General features: G+C 38.5%; 1 protein-coding gene across 1 annotated transcript in view; it reads left to right on the top strand.

Annotated features, from left to right (window-relative positions):
• The window catches only part of pld2 (phospholipase D2), a 41,889-nt gene that overhangs the window by 3,802 nt on the left and 14,724 nt on the right, over positions 1 to 23,363 (top strand). The window contains exons 2-12 of the mRNA XM_052103699.1: positions 7,086 to 7,218; positions 8,941 to 9,068; positions 10,470 to 10,612; positions 10,692 to 10,785; positions 11,003 to 11,068; positions 11,177 to 11,235; positions 12,921 to 13,055; positions 20,591 to 20,701; positions 20,859 to 21,002; positions 21,515 to 21,598; positions 22,696 to 22,774. Coding sequence (XP_051959659.1) covers positions 7,113 to 7,218; positions 8,941 to 9,068; positions 10,470 to 10,612; positions 10,692 to 10,785; positions 11,003 to 11,068; positions 11,177 to 11,235; positions 12,921 to 13,055; positions 20,591 to 20,701; positions 20,859 to 21,002; positions 21,515 to 21,598; positions 22,696 to 22,774 — 1,149 coding nt within the window. The 5' untranslated portion in view covers positions 7,086 to 7,112. The remainder of the gene's footprint in view (positions 1 to 7,085; positions 7,219 to 8,940; positions 9,069 to 10,469; positions 10,613 to 10,691; positions 10,786 to 11,002; positions 11,069 to 11,176; positions 11,236 to 12,920; positions 13,056 to 20,590; positions 20,702 to 20,858; positions 21,003 to 21,514; positions 21,599 to 22,695; positions 22,775 to 23,363) is intronic.

The raw sequence follows: 23,363 nt of genomic DNA on the forward strand, positions 1-23,363 counted from the left end.
GTCTGTATCTGCCCTTCTCTTCTCTCTCGCTCTCGGTCTCTCTTCCTAAACTGTCTAGTATTTCACCTGGAGCCTGGATTCCTTGGCAACAGTAGGCACAGCCAGTCAGAGCATTTTGCAACATCCACTAATATTCTCTTTGTCTCTCACTCACTCTTCCTATATCAGTACTTTTGAGGTCGACAAGCAAAAAAGCAAAGTCCTGTCGATGTTTAATTGATGTGTACTTTTCCATGATCTCTTGTAATAGTTGAAAAGTAATACAACTGCAATAAATGAGGCTATGTATATATATAATGTAACTTGGTGTTGTAAAACAATATCCTATTACTTTGTTTTTATTAAAATGTTCATCATGTGTCAGTCATGATGTCACAGTCTTATCTAGTGTTGTTATTTAACCCCAGAGACATGGCTCTGTAGTAGAGAGATATAGTATCAAATTACCTGAGGTATCTTTATGCTGTTTTGTTAATCACTTACAACATGGCTTAAGACAATGGTTCTCAACCAGGGGGCTGCAACAAACTTCCAAGTGGGCCAAAAGATTAATACAAATATTTAAAATAAGTTCAAATAATTCAAATAATATAACTTAATTCAAATGCTATAAGCAGCTAAAAATCAATATGTAGGCCTACAATACAAAAACTGACAGATCCTGGGGAGGCCACCCAGTTTAAAGCTTATCAGTACAGCACAATGTTCACCAGGAAAAACTGTCAATAAGTTGTAATGTAAGTAGGAAAAGCCATGTACGGGTCTCTGCGGAACAATAATTGGTGTTCTCCAGTCTGTTGGCGTTTTCAAACCGAGATTCAAACAGTTTCTAAACTATTCAATGAAGGTAGGGAATCTCAATGGTTTGAAAATGCCCACTGATTGGGAAAATTTCTTTTTTGTTCTGCAGAGACATAAGTCTCAGAAACGCTGCAATGTCTGCTTGTTATAGGGTGACAACTTCTCCTTTTCCCCAGACATCCTCTTTTTTTTGGACCTTAAAAAGTAAGACTGGGATTTCTAAATCACCTTGACACGCCTTCTAAAATGCTGACATACCTTCTATTAAATGTATATATCTTATTCTTACCTCAGTTTCAATAAAATTTAGTCCGCGCACAAAATTGTTGATGAGATACTGCTGTTGTTTTATCCAGGTTAGAAGGATTTTTTTTTTTATTCCTTTTTATTAAGGAAGCAAGGAGGAAACCTAAACTGTTTTGCTTGAATTGAGTTTTTTAGCATTTTGACCACTTTGTGGCACTTTCTCCAAACTGCTCAGAGACCCCTTAGGACATTATGTCAAAGATGCATACAAATATTTTTCAGATTCCGGCTAAGTATTTAAAAGATATATTACTTTATAATGAAATTCAAAGTAGCGGAGAGCCAATACGGGTGAGATTGCAAAAACTGTTATTGTCAAAATCCTCAGGAATCCATAGACACCAACGTTATGATTTTAGAAAAAACTGTTCAAAAGTTGTTGGCAAAAATATATATATATATATATATATATATATATATATATATATATATATATATATATATATATTTTTTATTTTTATTTTTAACCATCAGATAATGGTCCTAAAAATGTGTACTAAGTTTTGCTTTGATAAGACAAAGCGCTGCCAAGATACAGCTTCACTTCCTGTTTTACACCGACCTTGTTAACTTTGTTACAGCGTAATTTGGTAATGGTTGTATAAATCAAAAGCTTTTGAAAATTGTTTGTGTGGCTCAATCTAGAGATCATCTGAATATTTGTCATAATCTAAGATAGCGACCACTATAATGGGTAGTGTTTTAATGTAAGGGGTCACCATGAGGACAGTAATCAGAGGAAAAAGTTATTTACATTTTTTTACTGGTGGTGTGGCTGAAGAGTTTATGTATAAACGATGGATTCCAAAAGAAAGAACCTGAAACATAAAGAGATACAATATAGAGGATAAACTAGATAATTTAGTTGTTTTCTGGAAGATACAGCAGATATAAATGGTAACAGAATTCTTTAGTTTCTCCAGGGCTCAACATTAAGCATTGTCATGTGCTTGTCCTTGTATATTGGTCATTCACTTGCCAGAGTAAAAAATTTACTTGTACGGAGACAAGAAAATAAAAATAAAAAAGGCACATAAGAAAGAAAAATAATAGAATATCCTCCATCGTCATCATTAACACCTAATAGGGATTAAGAACACAGTGCAGAAAGATGGTATTACTCACCCTAAATATTAAGTTAAAAAAAGTCAAACAAGAAAGGAAATGCTTCAATAGATATTCTTTGTTAACTTGGTGTTGAACAGTAGCTTATACCGGTGCCATAGTACTTCCACGGACATAAGCTCACTGTGGCGGTATAAGGGTTTTTCATTAAATGCAGTTCCGTATCAATTCACTTCACTCGACATTGCATTTGAACGCTATGGGGAAAATCCCTTTTCCACAACCTAGTTGAAACCCTTGTATCATAACGACAATCATGTGTTTGGTGATGATGTTTGAGCTCCGCCCCTTTAGGCGTGCATTTGCCCTATATAAGCGGGGACTCAAACATAATTTCTTCAGAATTTCTTCCTTCTAGACCAGCATCCTCTTGACTATGACTGATCATCTCATCTTGATCAGCCTGCTCTTCGCCATCAACAGACACCCTTCAGTAGACGGGATTCCCTGCAGACCCATCAGGATGTTCTTTGCCTGCAGCGTTCACCCGCCCCCTCTAGCGTTCCAGTGAAGAAGTCTCTCCGCCTCGCCACCAGATCGGGTTCTTTGCTCAGCGAGACATCTCCCCGCTTCCCACAGCATCCAGGCAGGAGTTGTATCCTTTCAATATATATGATATAATTCTGTTCATGTGACGTAAAACACACATAAAAGAGCCGCTTGTGTATACTCATCTTTTTAAAGATGTCATATTGCAAGTGTTCCTGTGAGTGACACAATGCTCCATCGGACCAACATGAGAGCTGCGTTTGCTGCCTGGGCCATACCCATGCCGTAGCAGCTCTCATGGGGACAGACTGACCTCACTGTGAGGACATGAGTCAACACAGTCCGCTCTGGGGTCGCCCTCGTTCCGAGGAATGATTCTGCCTCCCGCTCGAGGGGAGTCTCAAGGGACCATATGAGGAAGCACACATGAGGTAGAGATGGAAGAACCCGAGGAGGATCTCGTGCCAGCGCAAAGGCGTGATGGAGATTGTTCCAGACTACCAAACTCACAAATGGTTTGAAGGATTAATTAGCTAATGTTGATTCTAATCGATGTTCTATTGATTTTAATAATTAACTTTGATAATTATTCATTATTGCTAATAACCAAACCCGCTCCTGAATGAAGTGCCCAACACATTTCTATATAACGCATTTTGAATTACCTTTGTATATGAAATGTGCAATATAAATAAACTTGACTTACCTAGATAAAACTAGAAGCAAACAGACTATTGACTGGATGTGGTAGCATCTGGTCAAATCTCAGTGCGTAAAGGGCAAAACGTAAACCTTAAAAAACATCATTCATCTGTAAGCCCATTATGAACATGGGCTTGGGATAACTTTAGTAAACCTTTGTTAGTCAACACCACTCACTGCTGCATTCACAGATGCTATGCAACGCAGAAGCCCTACATTTCAAAGTCCACATTTCAAAAAGTTTTTGAAAAACAAAGCCATCATGTTATACAGGCCAAAGAGCAAAAGGGCCATCCAAGCTGTTATTAGCGTCAGGTCCAAAAGCCTGTGTCGGTATGGGCCAGGGGTGTGTCAGTACCCATCCAGGTACGTCCCTGCATTTTCCAGCAGGACAACTTCAAACCACATACTGCCCAGATTTCATGTGCATGGCTGTGTAATCAGAGAGTATGGGTGCTAGTTTGGCCTTCCTGCAGTTCTGACCTGTCTCCAATTGCGAATGTGTGGCGGATTCTGAAGCACACCATACGGCAACGAAGACCCTGTACAATTGTGCAGCTAAAGGAAAATTCCACTTTCTAAACTTAACACACCTGTGTCTTCAGTGCCCAAATGCTTAAGTGTTATTAAAAGAAATAGTTATGTTTCACAGTGGTAAACACTTGACTGTCCAGACTGGTCCCAACACAAACTGCTGTATCCCAGTTGTGAGAGTGTGAGGAGACAAAAGTGATCCTTTCCATTTGACCCCAGGCAGGATCTACTAGCCATTCAGAGAATGCTTTCTTTGTATGCTTGCATATATTTTAGCTGTTCTGCCACATCCAGTCAATAGTCTGTTTGCTTCTAGTTTTATCTAGGTAAGTCAAGTTTATTTATATTGCACATTTCATATACAAAGGTAATTCAAAATGCTTTGTATTGAAATTAAAAAGAGAAGGAAAATAAAGTGTTGGGCACTTCATTCAGGAGCAGTTTTGGTTATTAGCAATAATGAATAAAATAATGTTAATTATTAAAATCAATAGAACATTGATTAGAATCAACATTTGCTAATTAATCCTTAAAATCAACAATCATCAAAGATAACTATCAATTATCAAAATCAATAGAATATTAATAAGGATTAATATCGCCTGGGCACCACCCTGGAATCAGGGACTAAAAACCAGACAGTATAGCAGTATCAATGTAGGGTTGTTCCCTTAGGAAAGCTGACCTCTGGAGAACATCGGCATTCAAAAGGAATTAACAAAGGCTTGAATCCGAGCACTGACATCCCCTGCCAGCCCTTGGCACAGGTGCATACAGAACAATACCAAAAGACTTCTCTTTAAAGTATAACAGTTTATTGATGCAGTAATATCAATTAATAATCAACCCAATGTAGTCGGTTAACGTCCGACTTACAACTACAAACTAAATGGTAACATGATTTGAAATGGTAACAAATAAGCCTATAATACATGAGGTGTGTGTGTGTGTGTGTGTGTTTGTGAGAGGAAGGCATTAAATGGCATGGCTCTCGTGGAGAGTACGTCACACAAGGTTTCTGGCCAGAGAATGTGCCCGTTTAATGCATGTCTCCACTGGTACAATAACTTGGGGACAAAGCTAGACTCTATCCCCAAGTTATCTGCTCACCAAATGTGTGTATGGGTATATTTGTGAGGGGTCGTGAGTGTGCAGATAGTACGAGAGAGAGTTTTAGCGATCGTTGCAGAGACTGCAACTGTTAGATTTATCACTCAGAGACGCGGTGAACATCGTAATCTCATTGACGTTGGTTCTTTAATGGATAAACTCAGTGTGTTGGTCTCACCCACGATGGCGGAAATGCACAAGCAGCCCAACGTGGTTGGACGACAACACAGCAAATTTCATTCATGGTAATAATAAGTTACAATAATACCATGAGTATTATTATCAAGAATGAGCGGACTTGGCAGTCCGTAAACTGTACAAGCAATAGCCTTGATACTCAAGAATAGCACACTATAATAATCTATCTCTACCCAGACATAAACCTCTTACATGAGTCGCGTGAGGATGTGGGTAGAATGCGTGTTCGTCCATCGTTTGAATCCGACTCGGTTCCATGAAGCTTGGTGATGACGGGAGGCCGTTTCCTCACTCTGTCGGCAGGCGGTTAGGCGGCTGATTCTTGGCGGGTTGGCGAAGATATCAGTGAAGTTGAAGGAAGAGAAATCTTCTTTCTTAACTTCTGCAGGCAAAAGGGTGAGACCCGGATTGCTCGGCAGTCTCCTTCGGATCCATTTGTGGAACACTGAGAAATCTCGGCTCGTCCAACGAGATGGAGATTGTATAGCCAAAGTTCAGGGACATATGTTACTTCCTTTGGCAACAAGGCTACACTTGTCGCTGGAAGCAGATATTAGAAGGATTGCCGAGGTTTTATACTCTTGATGACGTCGTGGTTGAGGGATGCGTTCTGTTGTGCTTTTAATCCAATAGGAGTTGAGAGATTGATCCTTAATAATTTCACAAATAGGTGTAAAGTGTGCAAGGCTTGATGGGATCTGAAGTCCAAAAAGTGCATTTATAGTTGCCACCCTGCTAAAACGTCTCGTTTTGAAACCTGTCTGTTCTTGACATCACAAAACATTGCTCATTTGTATTTGCACATCCCACAACATGCGTCATCATGCGTCATATTCAGATGCAACATGCTGGATGTGCGTTATGTGTACACCTTGCAATTTTGTTTTATAATGTTCTTCCGATTGAGTTTGCTGAATTTGAGGGGTTGCATAATGTTAGCCAATCAGAACAGTAGGTGTTTACGTTGAGGTTTTAATGACTTGCTTAGGTCTAAGCACATAACTGGTAATCTGGTAATCAGAAGGATGCTGGTTCGAGCCCCACAGCCACCACCATTGTGTCCTTGAGCAAGGCACTTAACTCCAGGTTGCTCCAGGGGGATTGTCCCTGTAATAAGGGCTCTGTAAGTCGCTTTGGATAAAAGCGTCTGCCAAATGCATAAATGTAAATGTAAATCTCAGCTCTGTTGATCCTTTCAATGCAAGTGAATGGTGGCCAGTAATCGGAAGGTCCGAAAGGTGTATTTATAAGCAGCATAATAGTAACCCATAAGACTCTAGTGGTTAAATCCATGTCTTCAGAAGAGACATGATAGGTGTTGGTAAGAAACATAAATATATAAGATTTTTTTTTTACTATAAATCTCCAGTTTTACTTTCAGATGTGAAAGTGAAACTAAACTACCACGATGGGAGTTTTAGATGTGAAAAGGGAAAATGAAAGGTCCATATTTAGGTCCTAGGCCTTTGAGTTATTCATAAACTAGTACTGTAAAAATTGATTCTACATGATTTGGAGACTGGGGTGAAATGTTTTTGGGGAGAATCCTGGAAGTAGTATTTTGAATGAGCTGCAGGTTTCATGGTGTTTTTGGGATGGCCGGTGAGGAGTCCATTGCATTAGTCCACCCTGCTGGTAGTGAAAGCATGAACAAGTTTCTCTAAGTCTTGACTGGATACAAAACATCTTAATTCTGCAAAAGTTTTTAAGATGGTGTTTGGCTGATTTATTTATTGCTTGAATATGACTAATGATTTCTATTCTTCCTATATTACCTAAAATGTTTTTTTCTTTTTATGTGGATGGCTGTGTTTGCACAGATCAAAAAGTCATTGTCCAGTAGCCTTATGGCTAGTCCTGAGACGGATGCAGTACAAAGGTGGCGGAAATGTGTGGACTCTGTGGTGTTCAGTCTTACTGAGGATCAACTGAAATCTATCAAAAACAAATGTGGTGAGAAAAATTACACCCATTAGTGAGAGATCACACATTTTTCAACTGAACGCAAAAACACTTGATTGACTGGTTCAGGTGTGTTTTAGTATCAAAAGATAACACTACTAATAACAATAATTTAATAATAAATAGTTTTAATACATTTGATTTATTCATATCATTATTTATAATATTACTACTACTAATAATGATTATTATTATATGTAAGCAATATCACAAAACAAGTGTACCAAATGTCAGCACACTGTGATTTAGCCGTAGTAGCCTTGTACCACAGGTAATCAATTTTTTTTTTTCATTAATGTTTTCATTTATACTGTGAAACTCTATTGTGCAGCATTTTATTAGACCTAAAACAAGTGCAATTTTTTCATTTTAGTTTAATATTTAAAGTTTTTCAGATGTCAAAGAAATGCAAAAAAGTACAAAAGAACATAATTAATATTTTACATATATTCTAGATAAATATTTTAGAAATGTGTAACCCAAGTAATATACTTTAAAAAGTAATTAACATGTTTTAAAGACAGCAACTGTAATCTGATTACAAGAATATAAAATGTAATGTGTAACATTAGTTTTTGACTTTTTAAAAAGTAGTTTGATTTATTACATTGTTATCAGATTACACCCTAACACTGCTTATTTGTCTTAGAGGACAAAAGATTCTTTGTGCCACATCCATATGTCAGGCATGCTGCAAGAAGAGGTATTCAAAGTTTGCATGTATGACTGAGTCTTTACAAAAGATTGTGAAAGATTTGGAATACAGAGAGAGGTTTGACCGGCTTTACAGCTGTGGCAACAGGCCTCAGGTTCTCTCTCATTCACAGACTTCTATTAGGATCATGTTCCTGAACAGATGAATCTGACACAAAATGACTCATCTGATCTTTGACCAATGGTCATATAACATGGTAGACAGTGAGGCCTTTCACAATGGCTATTCCTCAAAACACAGCAAGAAATGGAGAGGAAGAGAGAGAATGACCATTATAGAAAATATTACTCAAGAAAATACTCTGTTCTTATAACATGTTGGAAAAACCCTTTAGTTTAGTTTGCAACTGATTTTTCTCCTGGGCCCAGATTTTACATTGGACTTCAGTTAACGACCCTACACACTACCAAAATTAAACTAAAACTTCCTCAAAATCAAATTATCAAAGTAATATTAATAGATTAAAATCTATTAATATTACTTTGAACTGCATATGCAGTTGCAATTGGATAGTTTACCCAAAAATGAAAACTATTATTTACACATAAATGTTAGATACTGACAACCTCGGTCACCATTCACTGTCATTACATCTTTTCCATACAATCAAAGTGAATAGTGGCCGAGACTGACCATTCAGCCTATGTCTGCTTTTATCACCCATGTCTGCTTTTGTGTTCTACAGAAGAAAAAAGTAATGGGGGTTTGGAACACATGAGGGTGATAAAATTATGACAAAATTGCCATTTTGGGTAAACTTCTGTTAATGTAGTCTGTCGTATTGTATTTTCCTTTCATAATTTTGTTCGTGTTTGAGGATGGGGCACAACCTGTCCATGTTTGCATCTGTCTGATTTGTGTTTTTGCTGTTATAACTGTGTTATAGGGTTAGATGCATTTATTTTTGCAAATAAAATTATTTATTTTTTTTGGCTGTCTTGGTCACAACCCATCAGTTGAGTTCCAGCTTCTGAGATTTTGTGATTTGTCTCAATCAGAGGAGCGTGATTTTTTCGTGGTGCATCACCTGGCAGATCTGAAGGAGGGAGCCATCTCTCCTCTCATCAGTGGCACGCCTATCACCTGCAAAGTAGAAAATACGGAAAGATACACCACCCGTTCCAAGGTGCGTTTGTGGGTTTGTACATGATTGCATATTATTGTGTTATACGGTGGCAAAAAAAAAGTATGTAAACCCTTTGAAATAAGCTGGTTTTCTGCATCAGTTGGTCATAAAATGTGATATCATCTTCATCAAAGTGACAAGTATATACAAACACAATGTGCTTAAGCTAACAACACACAAACAATTCTAATCTTTTATGTCTTTATTCAACACATCCCATTAAAAATTCACAATGCTGTGGAAAACGTAAGTGAACCCATTATTTAATAACTGGACGATCCTCTTGGCAGAAACAACCTCAACCAAGCATTTCTGGTAGCTCCGGTTTAGACCTGCACGAGCTGCTTCAGCTCAGCCATATTCTTAGGGTGTCTGGTGTGAACGGATCTCTTGAGGTCATTTCACAGCATCTCTATTGGCCAACCTTAAATTATCCTACAGGATATCTTGATAAACTTGGGATTTAATTTTCCCCTCGATGATGGCAAGCAGTCCAGGTTCCAAAGCAGCAAAGCAGCCCCAAATTGAATACACCCTCCTCCCGTACTTCTTTGGGATGATGTTTTCATGGTGGGATGCGGTGCCCTTTTTGTGCCAAACATAGTGCCATGTGTTCTAGTGCCTCATCCATCAGTCCACAAAACATATTCCCAGTGGCATTGTGGAGTGTCAATGTGGTCTTTTGGAAATCTTAGCATCCAGCAATGTTTTTGTTGGAAAGCAGTGGCTTCCTTCATGGTGTCCTGGTATTCCGTATAGTAGACTTTAGCTGTTACTCTAGGGTTCTTTTTTAACCTCATTGGTCATTCTGCAGTGTGCCCTTTTGAGTCATATTGTTTCATATTTGAGTCACTTTTAGGGAGAGTAGCCACACTACTAAATTGTCTGCATTTATAGTCAGTTTGTCTGTCTGTGGACAGATCCATATCTAAGCTCTTCAAGATATCTTTGTAACCCTTTCCAGATTTATGCAAAGCAACATTTCTTGATCGTAGGTCTTCTGAGAGCTCTTTTTTGCGAGGCATCATGGTCCACGTCAGCACGTCGTCTTGTGAATAAACTCAAATTTTTTTTGTGCTTTTTATAAGTCAAAGTAGCTGTAATCCACACCTCCAATCTCGTTTCATTAATTGGATGCCAGATTTGCCATCTCCTGACTTGATTTTGTTGACATTATTAGCGTAGGGCTTGTTAATGTTTGAATGTTGTATTCAATATATACAAGAACAGTACAATAATGAATGTTTTATTAGATAAAACAGATTGTGTTTGTTCATTATCGTAATTTAGATGGTCAAACCAGATTTTAAGACAAAGTTATAAATAAATTCAGGTAATTCCAAAAGGTTCAGTTTCTTTTTCTTGACACTGTACCTGATAGCCTAAATATCCTGTATGTAGGTACGCATTTGCAATCTGTACACGGTTCGCCTGACGCATGGCGAGTTCACATGGACGGTAAAAAGAAAGTACAAGCACTTCCAGGAGCTCCACCGGGACCTGTACAAACACAAAGTGATGCTGCAGTTTATGCCTCTGGGGAGGTGAGATTACACACAGGCACATGCAAATTCACAATGCAACATTTGTTTTGGCTGGAGTTTTGAACTTGTTTTTCTTTAGATTTGCCATTCAGAGACAACAGCTGGCGGGTTTGACAGAAGAGATGCCGACCTTACATGGAACACATAGAATCAGCAGAACATCTAGCAAACCGGTACATACTAATGCAACCAATATGGATACTAAAATATTAAAGCAATGGTTGCAGTTTGCAAATCTTTATTAAATAACTTTTCAGTCAAAGATCTGCTTCAGATACCAGAAGAAGATATTTGACCAAAGTTTTTACAAGCTACTACATTGTATGGGACTTTTTCTATTTTATCCTTGCACCTGTTTTGCAATGGGTGTTTATTTCTTTTTGTGTTTAGAAATACCTAGAGGAATATTTAAACAATTTACTGGAAAACACCTTCTACAGGAACTATCATGGCATGGTGAGAGGCTCACACACACAAACGCACCCATTCACAACTACACAGTTGTACACCAAATGTTATGTTGGCCCATGTTATTTCATACATATGTGTGTGTTGTGTACATAGCTGGACTTCCTGTCGATTGGTCCACTCTCCTTCATCAGAGACCTTGGTGCCAAAGGACTGTGAGTAGAGATTGTTTCTTTTATTTTGTGATTGTCAATTTCAATACTACAGGTGAAACTCGAAAAATTAGAATATCATGCAAAAGTTCATTAATTTCAGTAATTCAACTTAAAAGGTGAAACTAATATATTATATAGACTCATTACAAGCAAAGTAAGATATTTCAAGCCTTTATTTGATATAATTTTGATGATTATGGCTTACAGCTTATGTAAACCCCAAATTCAGAATCTCAGAAAATTAGAATATTGTGAAAAGGTTCTGTATTGTAGGCTCAAAGTGTCACACTCTAATCAGCTAAACACCTGCAAAGGGTTCCTGAGCCTTTAAATGGTCTCTCAGTCTGGTTCAGTTGAATTCACAATCATGGGGAAGACTGCTGACCTGACAGTTGTGCAGAAAACCATCATTGACACCCTCCACAAGGAGGGAAAGCCTCAAAAGTTAATTGCAAAAGAAGTTGGATGTTCTTAAAGTGCTGTATCAAAGCACATTAATAGAAAGTTAAGTGGAAGGGAAAAGTGTGGAAGAAAAAGGTGCACAAGCAGCAGGGATGACCGTAGCCTGGAGAGGATTGTCAGGAAAAGGCCATTCATATGTGTGGGGGAGCTTCACAAGGAGTGGACTGAGGCTGGAGTTACTGCATCAAGAGCCACCACACACAGACGGGTCCTGGACATGGGCTTCAAATGTCAAACGTCTTACCTGAGCTAAAGAAAAAAAGAACTGGTCTGTTGCTCATTGGTCCAAAGTCCTCTTTTCTGATGTGAGCAAATTTTGCATCTCATTTGGAAACCAAGGTCCCAGAGTCTGGAGGAAGAATGGCGAGGCACACAATCCAAGATGCTTGAAGTCCAGTGTGAAGTTTCCACAGTCTGTGTTGGTTTGGGGAGCCATGTCATCGGCTGGTGTTGGTCCACTGTGCTTTATTAAGTCCAGAGTCAACGCAGCCATCTGCCGGGACATTTTAGAGCACTTCATGCTTCCTTCAGCAGACAAGCTTTATGGAGATGCTGACTTCATTTTCCAGCAGGACTTGGCACCTGCCCACACTGCCAAAAGTACCAAAACCTGGTTCAATGACCATGGTATTACTGTGCTTGATTGGCCTGCAAACTCGCCTGACCTGAACCCCATAGAGAATCTATGGGGCATTGCCAAGAGAAAGATGAGAGACATGAGACCAAACAATGCAGACTAGCTGAAGGCCGCTATTGAAGCATCTTGGTCTTCCATAACACCTCTGCAGTGCCACAGGCTGATAGCATCCATGCCACGCCGCATTGAGGCAGTAATTAATGCAAAAGGGGCCCAAACCAAGTACTGAGTACATATGCATGATTATACTTTTCAGAGGGCCGACATTTCTGTATTTAAAATCCTTTTTTTTTTTTTATTATTGATTTCATGTAATATTCTAATTTTCTGAGATTCTGAATTTGGGGTTTTCATAAGCTGTAAGCCATAATCTTCAAAATTATATCAAATAAAGGCTTGAAATATCTTACTTTGCTTGTAATGAGTCTATATAATATATTAGTTTCACCTTTTAAGTTGAATTACTGAAATTAATGAACTTTTGCACGATATTCTAATTTTTCGAGTTTCACCTGTATTTCATTGTTGTCTGAATTTATTTTTGTTACTCTATTTTCGATTTTTGTTGTAATTTTTTTTTCCACAGAGAAGGTTATATTCTAAAAAGGTCAGGAGGTCACCGCATCCAGGGGCTCAACTGTTTCGGACACCATCAGTTTTGCTTCAGATGGTCTCGTCGCTGGCTGGTGGTGAAGGATTCATTTCTTCTCTACATGTCCAGGTTGGTGTCTCCAGCATGTGTCATTATCTATCTGACCTCACCTTACTTAGCTTTTATCTGTTGTTTCATGATGCATGCTTTTAGAAGAGCTGTAAATACCAGCTGTGGACACACAACAGCCAGTAGGTTTCACAAAGTAGTTCATTTTTTTTTAGTTCAAGTTATTCAGCATGAGTCACATTTTTCAGTGCATTCCATTGTCATGTGAATGTGATTGGCCAAGCATTTAGAGATCTGTCACTCTGTGGATGGATTATTGTGTCTCTAATACAATTCAGAATTATTTTGCACTGGACAGGAGGGTTTATTTTTTCAGCCTCACAACTTGCACACATTACATTATAACCAACAAATGCCTTTGTCAGTGTTTTAACTGCATGATATATCAGGAAACGCACATTAAATAGCATTTTCTTTCTTCCTGTAATGGCTTTAGCCAGTTTAAGTAAGTTTCTTGTAGTAACAATATATCACAAGGGTTTGCCTAAGTTTGCCTGAGATCTTTCGCAAGGCCAAACGGTATGTTTCAGTGTAGGTTCCTGGAAAACAGAGGTGAACTTTGCCCAGCCCTTCATTGTGTGCTAGCAAGAACCCTGAGGGTAAAATAGTAACTGATGTACAGAAATACATTAGACAATAACAAAGGCTGCAAATCATAAAATATAGAATATTTGAGACCCCAGAGACTTCCAAATGTGCTGTGATGGAAATTTCAGTCCTGCCTATTTACATATAAAAATTTCCACAAAAAGAAAGTTCAGAATTGCGTGTTAGTGGCTGACCAGACTTATGGAACGCTTCATCATACTGTATTTATCTAGATAAAGTGTTTGTAGTGCACATTTACACCATACAGTGCATCCGGAAAGTATTCACAGCGCTTCACTTTTTCCACATTTTGTTATGTTACAGCCTTATTCCAAAATGGATTCAATTAAATATTTTCCTCAAAATTCTATAAACAATACCCCATAATGACAAAGTGAAAGAAGTTTGTTTGAAATCTTTGCAAATTTATAAAAAAATAAATAAAAAAAAGAGAGAAAAATCACATGTAATTAAGTATTCGCAGCCTTTGCCATGACACAAAAATATTTAGCTCAGGTGCATCCTGTTTCCACTGATCATCCTTGAGATGTTTCTACAACTTGAATGGAGTCATTTGAAGGTCCCAATGAGCACAGTGGCCTCCATCATTCATACTTGGAAGAAGTTTGGAACCACCAGGACTCTTCCTAGAGCTGGCCACCCAGCCAAACTGAGTAATTGGGGGAGAAGGGCCTTAGTCAGGGAGGTGACCAAGAACCCGATGGTCACTCTGACAGAGCTCCAGCGTTTCTCTGTGGAGAGAGGAGAACCTTCTAGAAGAACAACCATCTCTGCCGCACTCCACCAATCAGGCCTGTATGGTAGAGTGGCCAGACGGAAGCCACTCCTCAGTAAAAGGCACATGACAGCCCGCCTGTAGTTTGCTAAAAGGCACCTGAGGAACTCTCAGACCATGAGAAACAAAAGATTGAACTCTTTGGCCTGAATGGCAAGCATTATGTCTTGAGGCCAATACCATCCCTACAGTGAAGCATGGTGGTGGCAGCATCATGCTGTGGGGATGTTTTTCACCGGCATGAACTGGGAGACTAGTCAGAATCAAGGGAAAGATGAATGCAGCAATGTACAGAGACATCCTTGATGAAAACCTGATCCAGAGCGCTCTGGACCTCAGACTGTGGCGAAGGTTAATCTTCCAACAGGACAACAAACCTAAGCACACAGCCAAGATAACAAAGGAGTGGCTATGGTACAACTCTGTGAATGTCCTTTGAGTGGCCCAGCCAGAGCCCAGACTTGAACCTGATTGAACATCTCTGGAGAGATCTGAAAATGGCTGTGCACCGACGCTCCCCATCCAACCTAAGCACACAGCCAAGATAACAAAGGAGTGGCTACGGTACAACTCTGTGAATGTCCTTGAGTGGCCCAGCCAGAGCCCAGAATTGGGCATCTCTGGAGAGATCTGAAAATGGCTGTGCAGCGATGCTCCCCATCCAACCTGATGGAGCTTGAGAGGTCCTACAAAGAAGAATGGGAGAAACTGCCCAAAATAGGTGTGCCAAGCTTATAGCATCATACACAAAAAGACTTGAGGCTGTAATTGGTGCCAAAGGCTAACAAGTAGTAAGTACTTGATGTACAGGCTGTGAATATTTATGTATATTTTTTTATTTTTTTTTTTTATAAATTTGCAAAGATTTCAAACAAATTTCTTTCACCTTGTCATTATTAGGTATTGTTTGTAGAATTGAGGAAAATAATGAATTTAATAAATTTTGGAATAAGGCTGTAACATAACAAAATTTGGAAAAAGTGAAGCGCTGTGAATACTTTTCGGATGCACTGTACATAAACTCCTACCTCCTGTTTTTTCCTCCAATCCTTAATGTACTTTATTTCATGAAATATTCTTCTCTCTCTTCATTTTCTCTCTTTAAGAGTCATTATCTTTCACATGCACCTTTCTCTAATATACTGCTTCTGCTCTCCAGGCCTGTCACTATCTTAGAGCTAGAGATGCTCAGAAGATATATACTGTAGCTACTGATTACTGGTGGCAGCATGTCCCCAAGTCTCTGAGATAGCAAATCTGCTGCCTGGACCTCCCACCCTTCTGCACAGCCTGACCTTCACTTCCCTCAGCACAATGAGTTTACTGCCCCTTTCCTTTTTCACCCTTCTGTGGATATTTTGATACAAGATGTAGGACTTCCTGTTTTGGTTGCTGCTGGCATGCTGCACGAGTGTTTGTAGCTTGCTAGCCTGCTTGGCTTATATTGCTTATTCTTATACATTCATTGTTTTATACTTTGCCATTTTACCATGTGCTTTGTGTTTTTCCACTTTTATACTGTTTCAACTGCATGTATTTTACAGTGCGCACCAGTCCCCGCTTATCTACATCTCGTGTCTTGTCTGTATTCTTTCGTTTTCTCCACTGTGTTTTACATGGGTTATTGCATCAGTCTCAAACATCTGCTGATCAGGAACCACATTGATCTCAAACCCTCACCGCTCAAGAACAACCATAACAACAACAACAAACAATTGCGGTAAGTCATGGCATCCGCTCATGTTATTTCTTCCTGCATTGCATGCCACGTGTTTACTATAGCTTCTTTCGTCAGCAGTGGGGGAGATATGTCAGCAATATGTCAGGCTGACGGAGAAGGTTAACGAGTTAGAAACATGCATCCGAACATTAGTGGAGGTCAGTGAGAAAGAGAAGCCGGTAGATACTGTTTCGGATACGGGTAGAACAGCGAGCAACACACACACTTTGGTTCCAGCTCTATAGCCCCCACAGCATGGCATCTCGGCAGCATACTCGCTCAGCAAAGCAACACCACTCTCCCGATCCTGTTAGGGACAAGGCTTATAGTAGATTAGTGTCACTGAATGGCTAGATGTCTTAGTGGTGTCCAGAGAAAAGCATAGGATTTATAGACCATTGGAAGATATTTTGGGGTAGACCTGACCTGCTAAAGAGAGATAGACTCCATACCTCCAGGGAATGTGCCACTCTCCTCTGGTAATGTGGCTCATAATCTTTATAGTGATAGTATTTGATTAACTGGGGCCCAGGTCAGGAAGCAGGCAAACTGGCTAATCCAACCATTAGCTTCCTTGAGACATCACACAGGTCACACAAACGACAACACATAGAAACTGTATCACCTAGATATCATATAGAGTCTGTGTCTGTTCCCCGAACTACCAAATACAAACCCCTCACTAAATCATTTAAAAAAAATTGGATTAAGGTCAGACTTGAAAAATAAAACAAAAGTTTGAAGATATACAGCATATAAAGGTAGGGCTAATAAACATTAGATCTCTTTCTACCAAAACACTAATAGCAAATTAAATTATTACAGATCATAGTTTAGATGCACTCTGTTTGACTGAAACCTGTCTTAAAACAGATTAATTTATTAGTTTAAAAAAAAAATATATATATATATATATATATATATATATATATATATATATATATATATATATATATATATATATATATATATATATATATATATATATATATATATATATATATATATATATATATATATATATATATATTTTGATATTTTCTACAGAGAAATGGTATATATGAACAGTTTCAGTCGGGATTTGAGTACAGAGACTGCACTTATCAGAGTTACAAATGATTTGCTCTTATCATCTGATCGTGGCTGCATTTCTCTTCAAGTGCTTTTAGATTTTAGTGCTGCCTTCAATACGATAGATCACGACGTTCTCTTGAATTGGCTGGAGAATTATGTTGGCATTAATGGACTTGCATTAGCATGGTTTAGGGTTCGATTTATCAGACCGCTACCACTTTGTATGTGTAAACAAGGAATTGTCAAATCAAACAAAAGTATGGAGTGCCACAGGGATCAGTTTTAGGGCCTCTACTTTTCTCCTTATACATGCTTCCCCTGGGAAATATTATTAGGAATCATGGAATAAGTTTCCATTGTTTCACTGACAATACCCAACATTATATTTCTTCTAAACCCTATGAGGTATTAATTATTGGACCAAAAACCTCTAAAAATAAGCAGATAAAATTAATTTGACTCTTGTTGGAAGCACTGTTACGTTGCCTTCTGCAGCAAAGAACTTTGGTGTTATATTTTATACAAATCTGTATAGAATTTGATACAAATTCTAAGAGGCCTGGGTAGCTCAGTGAGTATTGACGCTTACTACAATCCCTGGAGTCGTGAGTTCGAGTGTGTTGAGTGACTTCAGCCAGGTCTCCTGAGCAACCAAATTGTTCCAGTTGCTAGGGAGGGTAGAGTCACATGGAGTAACCTCCTCGTGGTCACGATTAGTGGTTCTTGCTCTCAGTGGGGCACGTGGCAAGTTGTGCGTGGATTGCGGAGAGTAGCATGAGCCTCCACATGCTGGGAGTCTCTGCAGTGTCATGCACAACGAGCCTCATGATACAATGCACGGATTGACGGTCTCTGATGCGGAGGAAACAGCATTCTTCCACCTCAGAAATATTGCTAAGGTATGACACATGCTCTCTGTTGCTGTGCCGAAAAATGTATTAATGCGTTCATGACCTCAAGACTAGATTATTATAATGCATTACTGGGAGGATGTCCAGCAAGTTTAATAAATAAACTGGTTCAAAATTCAGCTGTCATAGTGCTGATTAGAACCAAGAAACATGATAATATTTGCCTCATTTTATCGTTGTTACATTGGCTACCAGTTAAATTTCATATTAATTTTAAAGTTCTGGTAACTACATGCAAAGCTTTGAATGGTCTAGCTCTACAGTACTTAAGTGACCTTTTGACATGCTATATTATCATGTTCATTACGATCACAAAATTCTGGCTTGTCAATAGTTCCTAGAATATCAAAATCCAAAAAAGGAGGTAGATCCTTCTACTATTTGGCTCCTAAACTATGAAGTAGTCTCCCTAACACCGTTCAGGACACAGGCAAACTCACTCAGTTTAAGTGTGTTTAGCATGGCATACACCTAATTTATCCATAAACTCACAATTAGGCTGCTTTAGTTAGGTCTGCCAGAACCAGAAACCCCATCATGATCTATAATACTGCATAAAATTTAATGACATCTACGTTAATATTATTCTATTTGTTTTTCATGTCTCAACCTCGGGATTCATATCCAGAGGTTTCCAGAGCCGGCCAGATCCAGCTCCGTACCTGCTTAGTGTCGGACTCCACTGCTATGTGTCTCTGAGTGAAGATGACTAAATGCAGCTGGTGCTAGTCAGACATCACTTCAGTCTTTTACGGTGGACTTCAGAGGATGAACTGATGCCAACCGTAAGACATCAGATACTTCATATGCCACTGCCTGAACCTTGGATTTAGGATGGACCTCACCAAAATGACCTGCCGGTTGAACTGTGATGCACCTCATTGATCTCTGCCTTTGTTTATTGATGGACTACACTCTTGAAATGGAATACATAGACTATACCTTAATTTCAAACAAAAGCCTTCAGCCAACTAACAAGGACAATTGCATCTATGTAAACTTCTGCAGTTAATCCAGGATGGACTTCAAAGACATTAGTCATTAATCTTAGTTCATAAAATATTTTTTTTTTTAAACAGTGGACCTTAACACTTAGTTTACTAATCTTAACCATGGCCTGCACTGCACATAAATGACTAATACTGGCATTATATTCGTGCTGGTTAGCAAGAGTGGAAGAGTGGCCACACACTGAGCCTGGTTTCTAATGGAGTTTTGCGTTCCTTGCCACAGTCGCCTTCAGTTTGCTCAAAGGGGTTCTAAATACAATTATTATTTAATAAAAATGTTATACACAATTTACAATCATATTTAATCAAAGTACACAATGATCACTAAGACTTTATAGATATTACAGTTTAATTTTTTGTTAATGCATGATTTTCTGTAAAGCTGCTTTGAAACGATATGTGTTGTGGAATGCGTTATACAAATAAAAATGACTTGACAAATGACTTGGACTTTAAATCCCATTTGATTTTGTATTTTATTTAAATTAAAATCCACTTCTACTCATTTCCCTCTTTATTTCCCTAAAAATCTTTAAAGGTCAAGTGTGTCATTTCTGCACAACTAGCTTCACCAAATGGAATTGCAAAAACGGACTGTTTTTAAACAGGTTTCTCAACCTGAACACTCCCTCTGTCTGCCATTATAGATAATCCTGCACAGTATTTTTCGTAAGCATTTTGGATGAAAGTAAATGAAGTTGCATCATTTAAATATCCATTCTGACTAATTAGATTACTAATGAGTGGAGGCTTTTTATGGCTTCAGCCTCCTTTGGCATTCATATTGATTCATACAATGATTTAAACACTTTTATGGCTACCGCGCATAAAATTATATATATTTCTTTTAACATTATATGCATCTGAGTTATGCAGATTAGAAAGTAAATGGATGAAACAACATTTTATTAAAACTGTTCATTTAAAGTTGCTGTAAGCGATTTTAGCTGTTTTGGAATTTCCACAAGATGAGACCGTGGAGTAGCCAGGCTCCCTCTTTCCAAAACCCTACACTCCAAAGATACAAAATGAGCTTTTTTAAGGCTGACTCTGAGCAGAAGTAGTTGTTAAAAACAACCGCAGCAGCAAAAAATTTAAAATAGGCAGGACTTAAATTCCATCAGGAAAAATGATTGACAGCCAGAAAGGTTTTTATTTTTTTTTTTTTTTTTCTGTTTACAGCATATAGAGCTGTCACATATCTCACAACACTTATTTCATTTATATCTTTAAGGGAGTAGGACATTTTTTTGTATACTGTTCCATTTAAAAAAAAATGTTTACATTACCTTTCATTTTGAATAGCCAAAATATTTTAAAAGGGACTGACCCTCCCTTGCCTGTTCTGACGGAAAATGGATTAATGTTTAATTATTACATTTTAGTGACTCATGTTATGTTGTTTTTTTTTCCCTATTATTGCTGTGGGTGAGCAGAGATCCAGGAATTGTGTCATTTGTTCTGCTGTTTGATCCTGAACTGAAGGTGTTGGTCGGGCATTGCTACACTGGTACCAAGCATGGAGTCTGCATTGAGAACTTTAGCAGGTAAATGGTGCACTAATGAGCAATGAGCATCATGACAGAGCTGGTCATAAGTTTTGAATAGTTTTCAGGACCAAGATTAGGAAATCTTCCTACTATTGGAATTGGTTAGCAAAGACATTACAGCAGTGTGCAGCAACAGATGGTATTTGTTTTGCAGGAAGCTTGTGATTAAGTGCAATAGCTACCGGCAGGCTCTGTGGTGGAGTCATGAGATTCGGAGTCTCTCTGAGCCCTGTGATTTCATCCAGACACATCGCTTCGAAGGCTTCGCCCCACCCAGACCTGACACCCTCACAAAGTGGTGTGTGCATTTATGGAATATTTCAGAGGATGTACCTTCTTTCAAGGAAGATTGATTGATTCATTGATTGACTTGTTTGTGTAAAGGTGTGGTCACACTAGACTTTGTGCACGATTAATTTCTGTTCATATGCAAGTGTATGCGTGAAGTAGGAACTAAAGTACATGCAAAGAAGTTTTGTCTTCCACCGTGTACCAAATCTCAAATTAAACAATGATCTGCGAATTTGAAGACATTTGACCAACAGAGATCTAAACATAACAGATTGACCTTATAGCTCAATACAAAGAAAACGAGCTTAAAAGCTGCATGTTTTGCAATGTTGTGGAAAGTTGAGTTGATATTACAGTATATTCTAACACTTTGTGTTATTGCCATTTATTATTTATTGAAAACAGAAGCCCTAGATTATAACATATTATCCTGTTGATCATATTGGTTGTGGGGTCTAAAGTAATTTTGCATACCCAAAGCCTAGTCTGCACTTGACTATCTCATTGTTTGATTGACAGGTATGTTAACGGGAGTGGGTATTTCTCAGACCTGGCTGATGCACTGGAACAAGCCAAGGAAGAGATCTTCATCACTGATTGGTGGTTAGTGCTTTACCACACACACATTCATGGCCTGCATGGGGCAGTGTCTGTTATAGTTCAGTTATACAATACAGTTTTCATTTTTCTATGTCATGCCACATAAGAATCAAGTTAATTTGAACCAAAAAACTAATTAATCACATTTTAGTCCCTCAGTTATTATAGGTGTTTTATAGGCATGTTATAAAATATATATTGACTGTTGAACGGCATTTTAGTTTATCTATATATTTTTGATTCATCATTATATTAATATTAGCCAACATTTAAATGACTGTAGAAGCCTAATTTGCATACTTTCCAATTCACTCAGGGGGGTTTCTGTTTAATGTCTGGCATAATATTGTTTGGAGACTACATGGGTGTGATATAACATTTACTGAAGCAGGTCTCGAGGCACAGGTATCACAACACAGGACTGGTATTTTAGAGCTCATTGTAACTTTTGGGTGTATATGTCCTGTGCAAAGGTTTTTGTACTTCGTCTAGAATTAAAGTGACTTTGAGTTTGCAGGTTATTGTATGAAACTGCGGTTTAACTGCGTAAACTGAACGATTAGAAATTATTATACAATTTCTCTGTATGTAGATTTAAAGAGGTTTCATTCAAGCTATCAAACCAACAATATATCATCCACTGATGGCTAGAGTAAATAATCTTTGTCCTTTGATAATGATTTGGGTTGAATTTAATGGAAAACTATGCGATTTACTCTCCTTGGCGCTGCAGATTTTTGAGCAGCCTCCAGAGATGGTGAGGCCGTGCTGTGTGCGTTATATACCTTCATAGAGAAAAAATATTTCACAATTTAGTACATGCTCTTTTGTCCATCAGACACGTCTGGTGTGCTACCCCCTTTAATTTAACCTGCCGCCCACACTTTACCAAAGTTGTGTTGAGAAATATGTTTGAAAAAAACAAAGGCTATTGTGCCATGGGTAGACCTATTTATATCTCAAATTATCCTGATATATATCTTTCGATTATCAATTCGTGAAGGTGTCGATCACAAGTCTGTATGTTTTGCAGTATACTGAAGGGAGATGCGTGGGTAAAATTGTTTTCAGTGTAATTTAAAGTGTTCCTCTCACCACAGGCTCAGTCCAGAGGTTTTCCTCAAACGTCCAGCTACAGGAGCATACTGGCGCCTGGACAAGATTCTTAAACGCAAAGCGGTATGGGGATGAAACCTTTTCTCACTCTATATACACGATCAGCCACAACATTAAAACCACCTGCCTAATATTGTGTAGGTCCCCCTCTTGTTGCTAAAATGGCATCAACCAGCATCTCAGAATAGCACTGGGTGTTTTTTGATTTTGCACCATTTGGAGTGAATTCTAGAGACTGTTGTGTGTGAAAATCCCAGGAGATCAGCAGTTACAGAAATACTCAAACCAGCCCTTCTGGCACCAACAATCATGCCATGTTCCAGATCTCTGAGATCAAATTTTTTTCCCCATTCTGATGGTTGATGTGAAAATGAACTGAAGCTCCTGACCTGTATCTGCATGATTTTATGCACCGCATTGTTGCCACACAATTGGCTGATTAGATAGTCGCATGGATGATTGTTTGTGACGAGCTACAGTATTTCAGAGTTATGGTACTCTAGTTCGGACCGAGTCACAAGTCTAGTTTTAATGGGCTTGGACTTGTCATGGACTTGCATTTTTACACTGACTTAACTTGAATAATATTAAGAACAAGAAACATCCAGTGAGTGGCAGTTCTGCTGATGGAAATGCCTTGTTGATGAGAGAG

The sequence above is a fragment of the Xyrauchen texanus genome, chromosome 3 (genome assembly GCF_025860055.1).
Source record: "Xyrauchen texanus isolate HMW12.3.18 chromosome 3, RBS_HiC_50CHRs, whole genome shotgun sequence".
NCBI lineage: Eukaryota > Metazoa > Chordata > Actinopteri > Cypriniformes > Catostomidae > Xyrauchen > Xyrauchen texanus.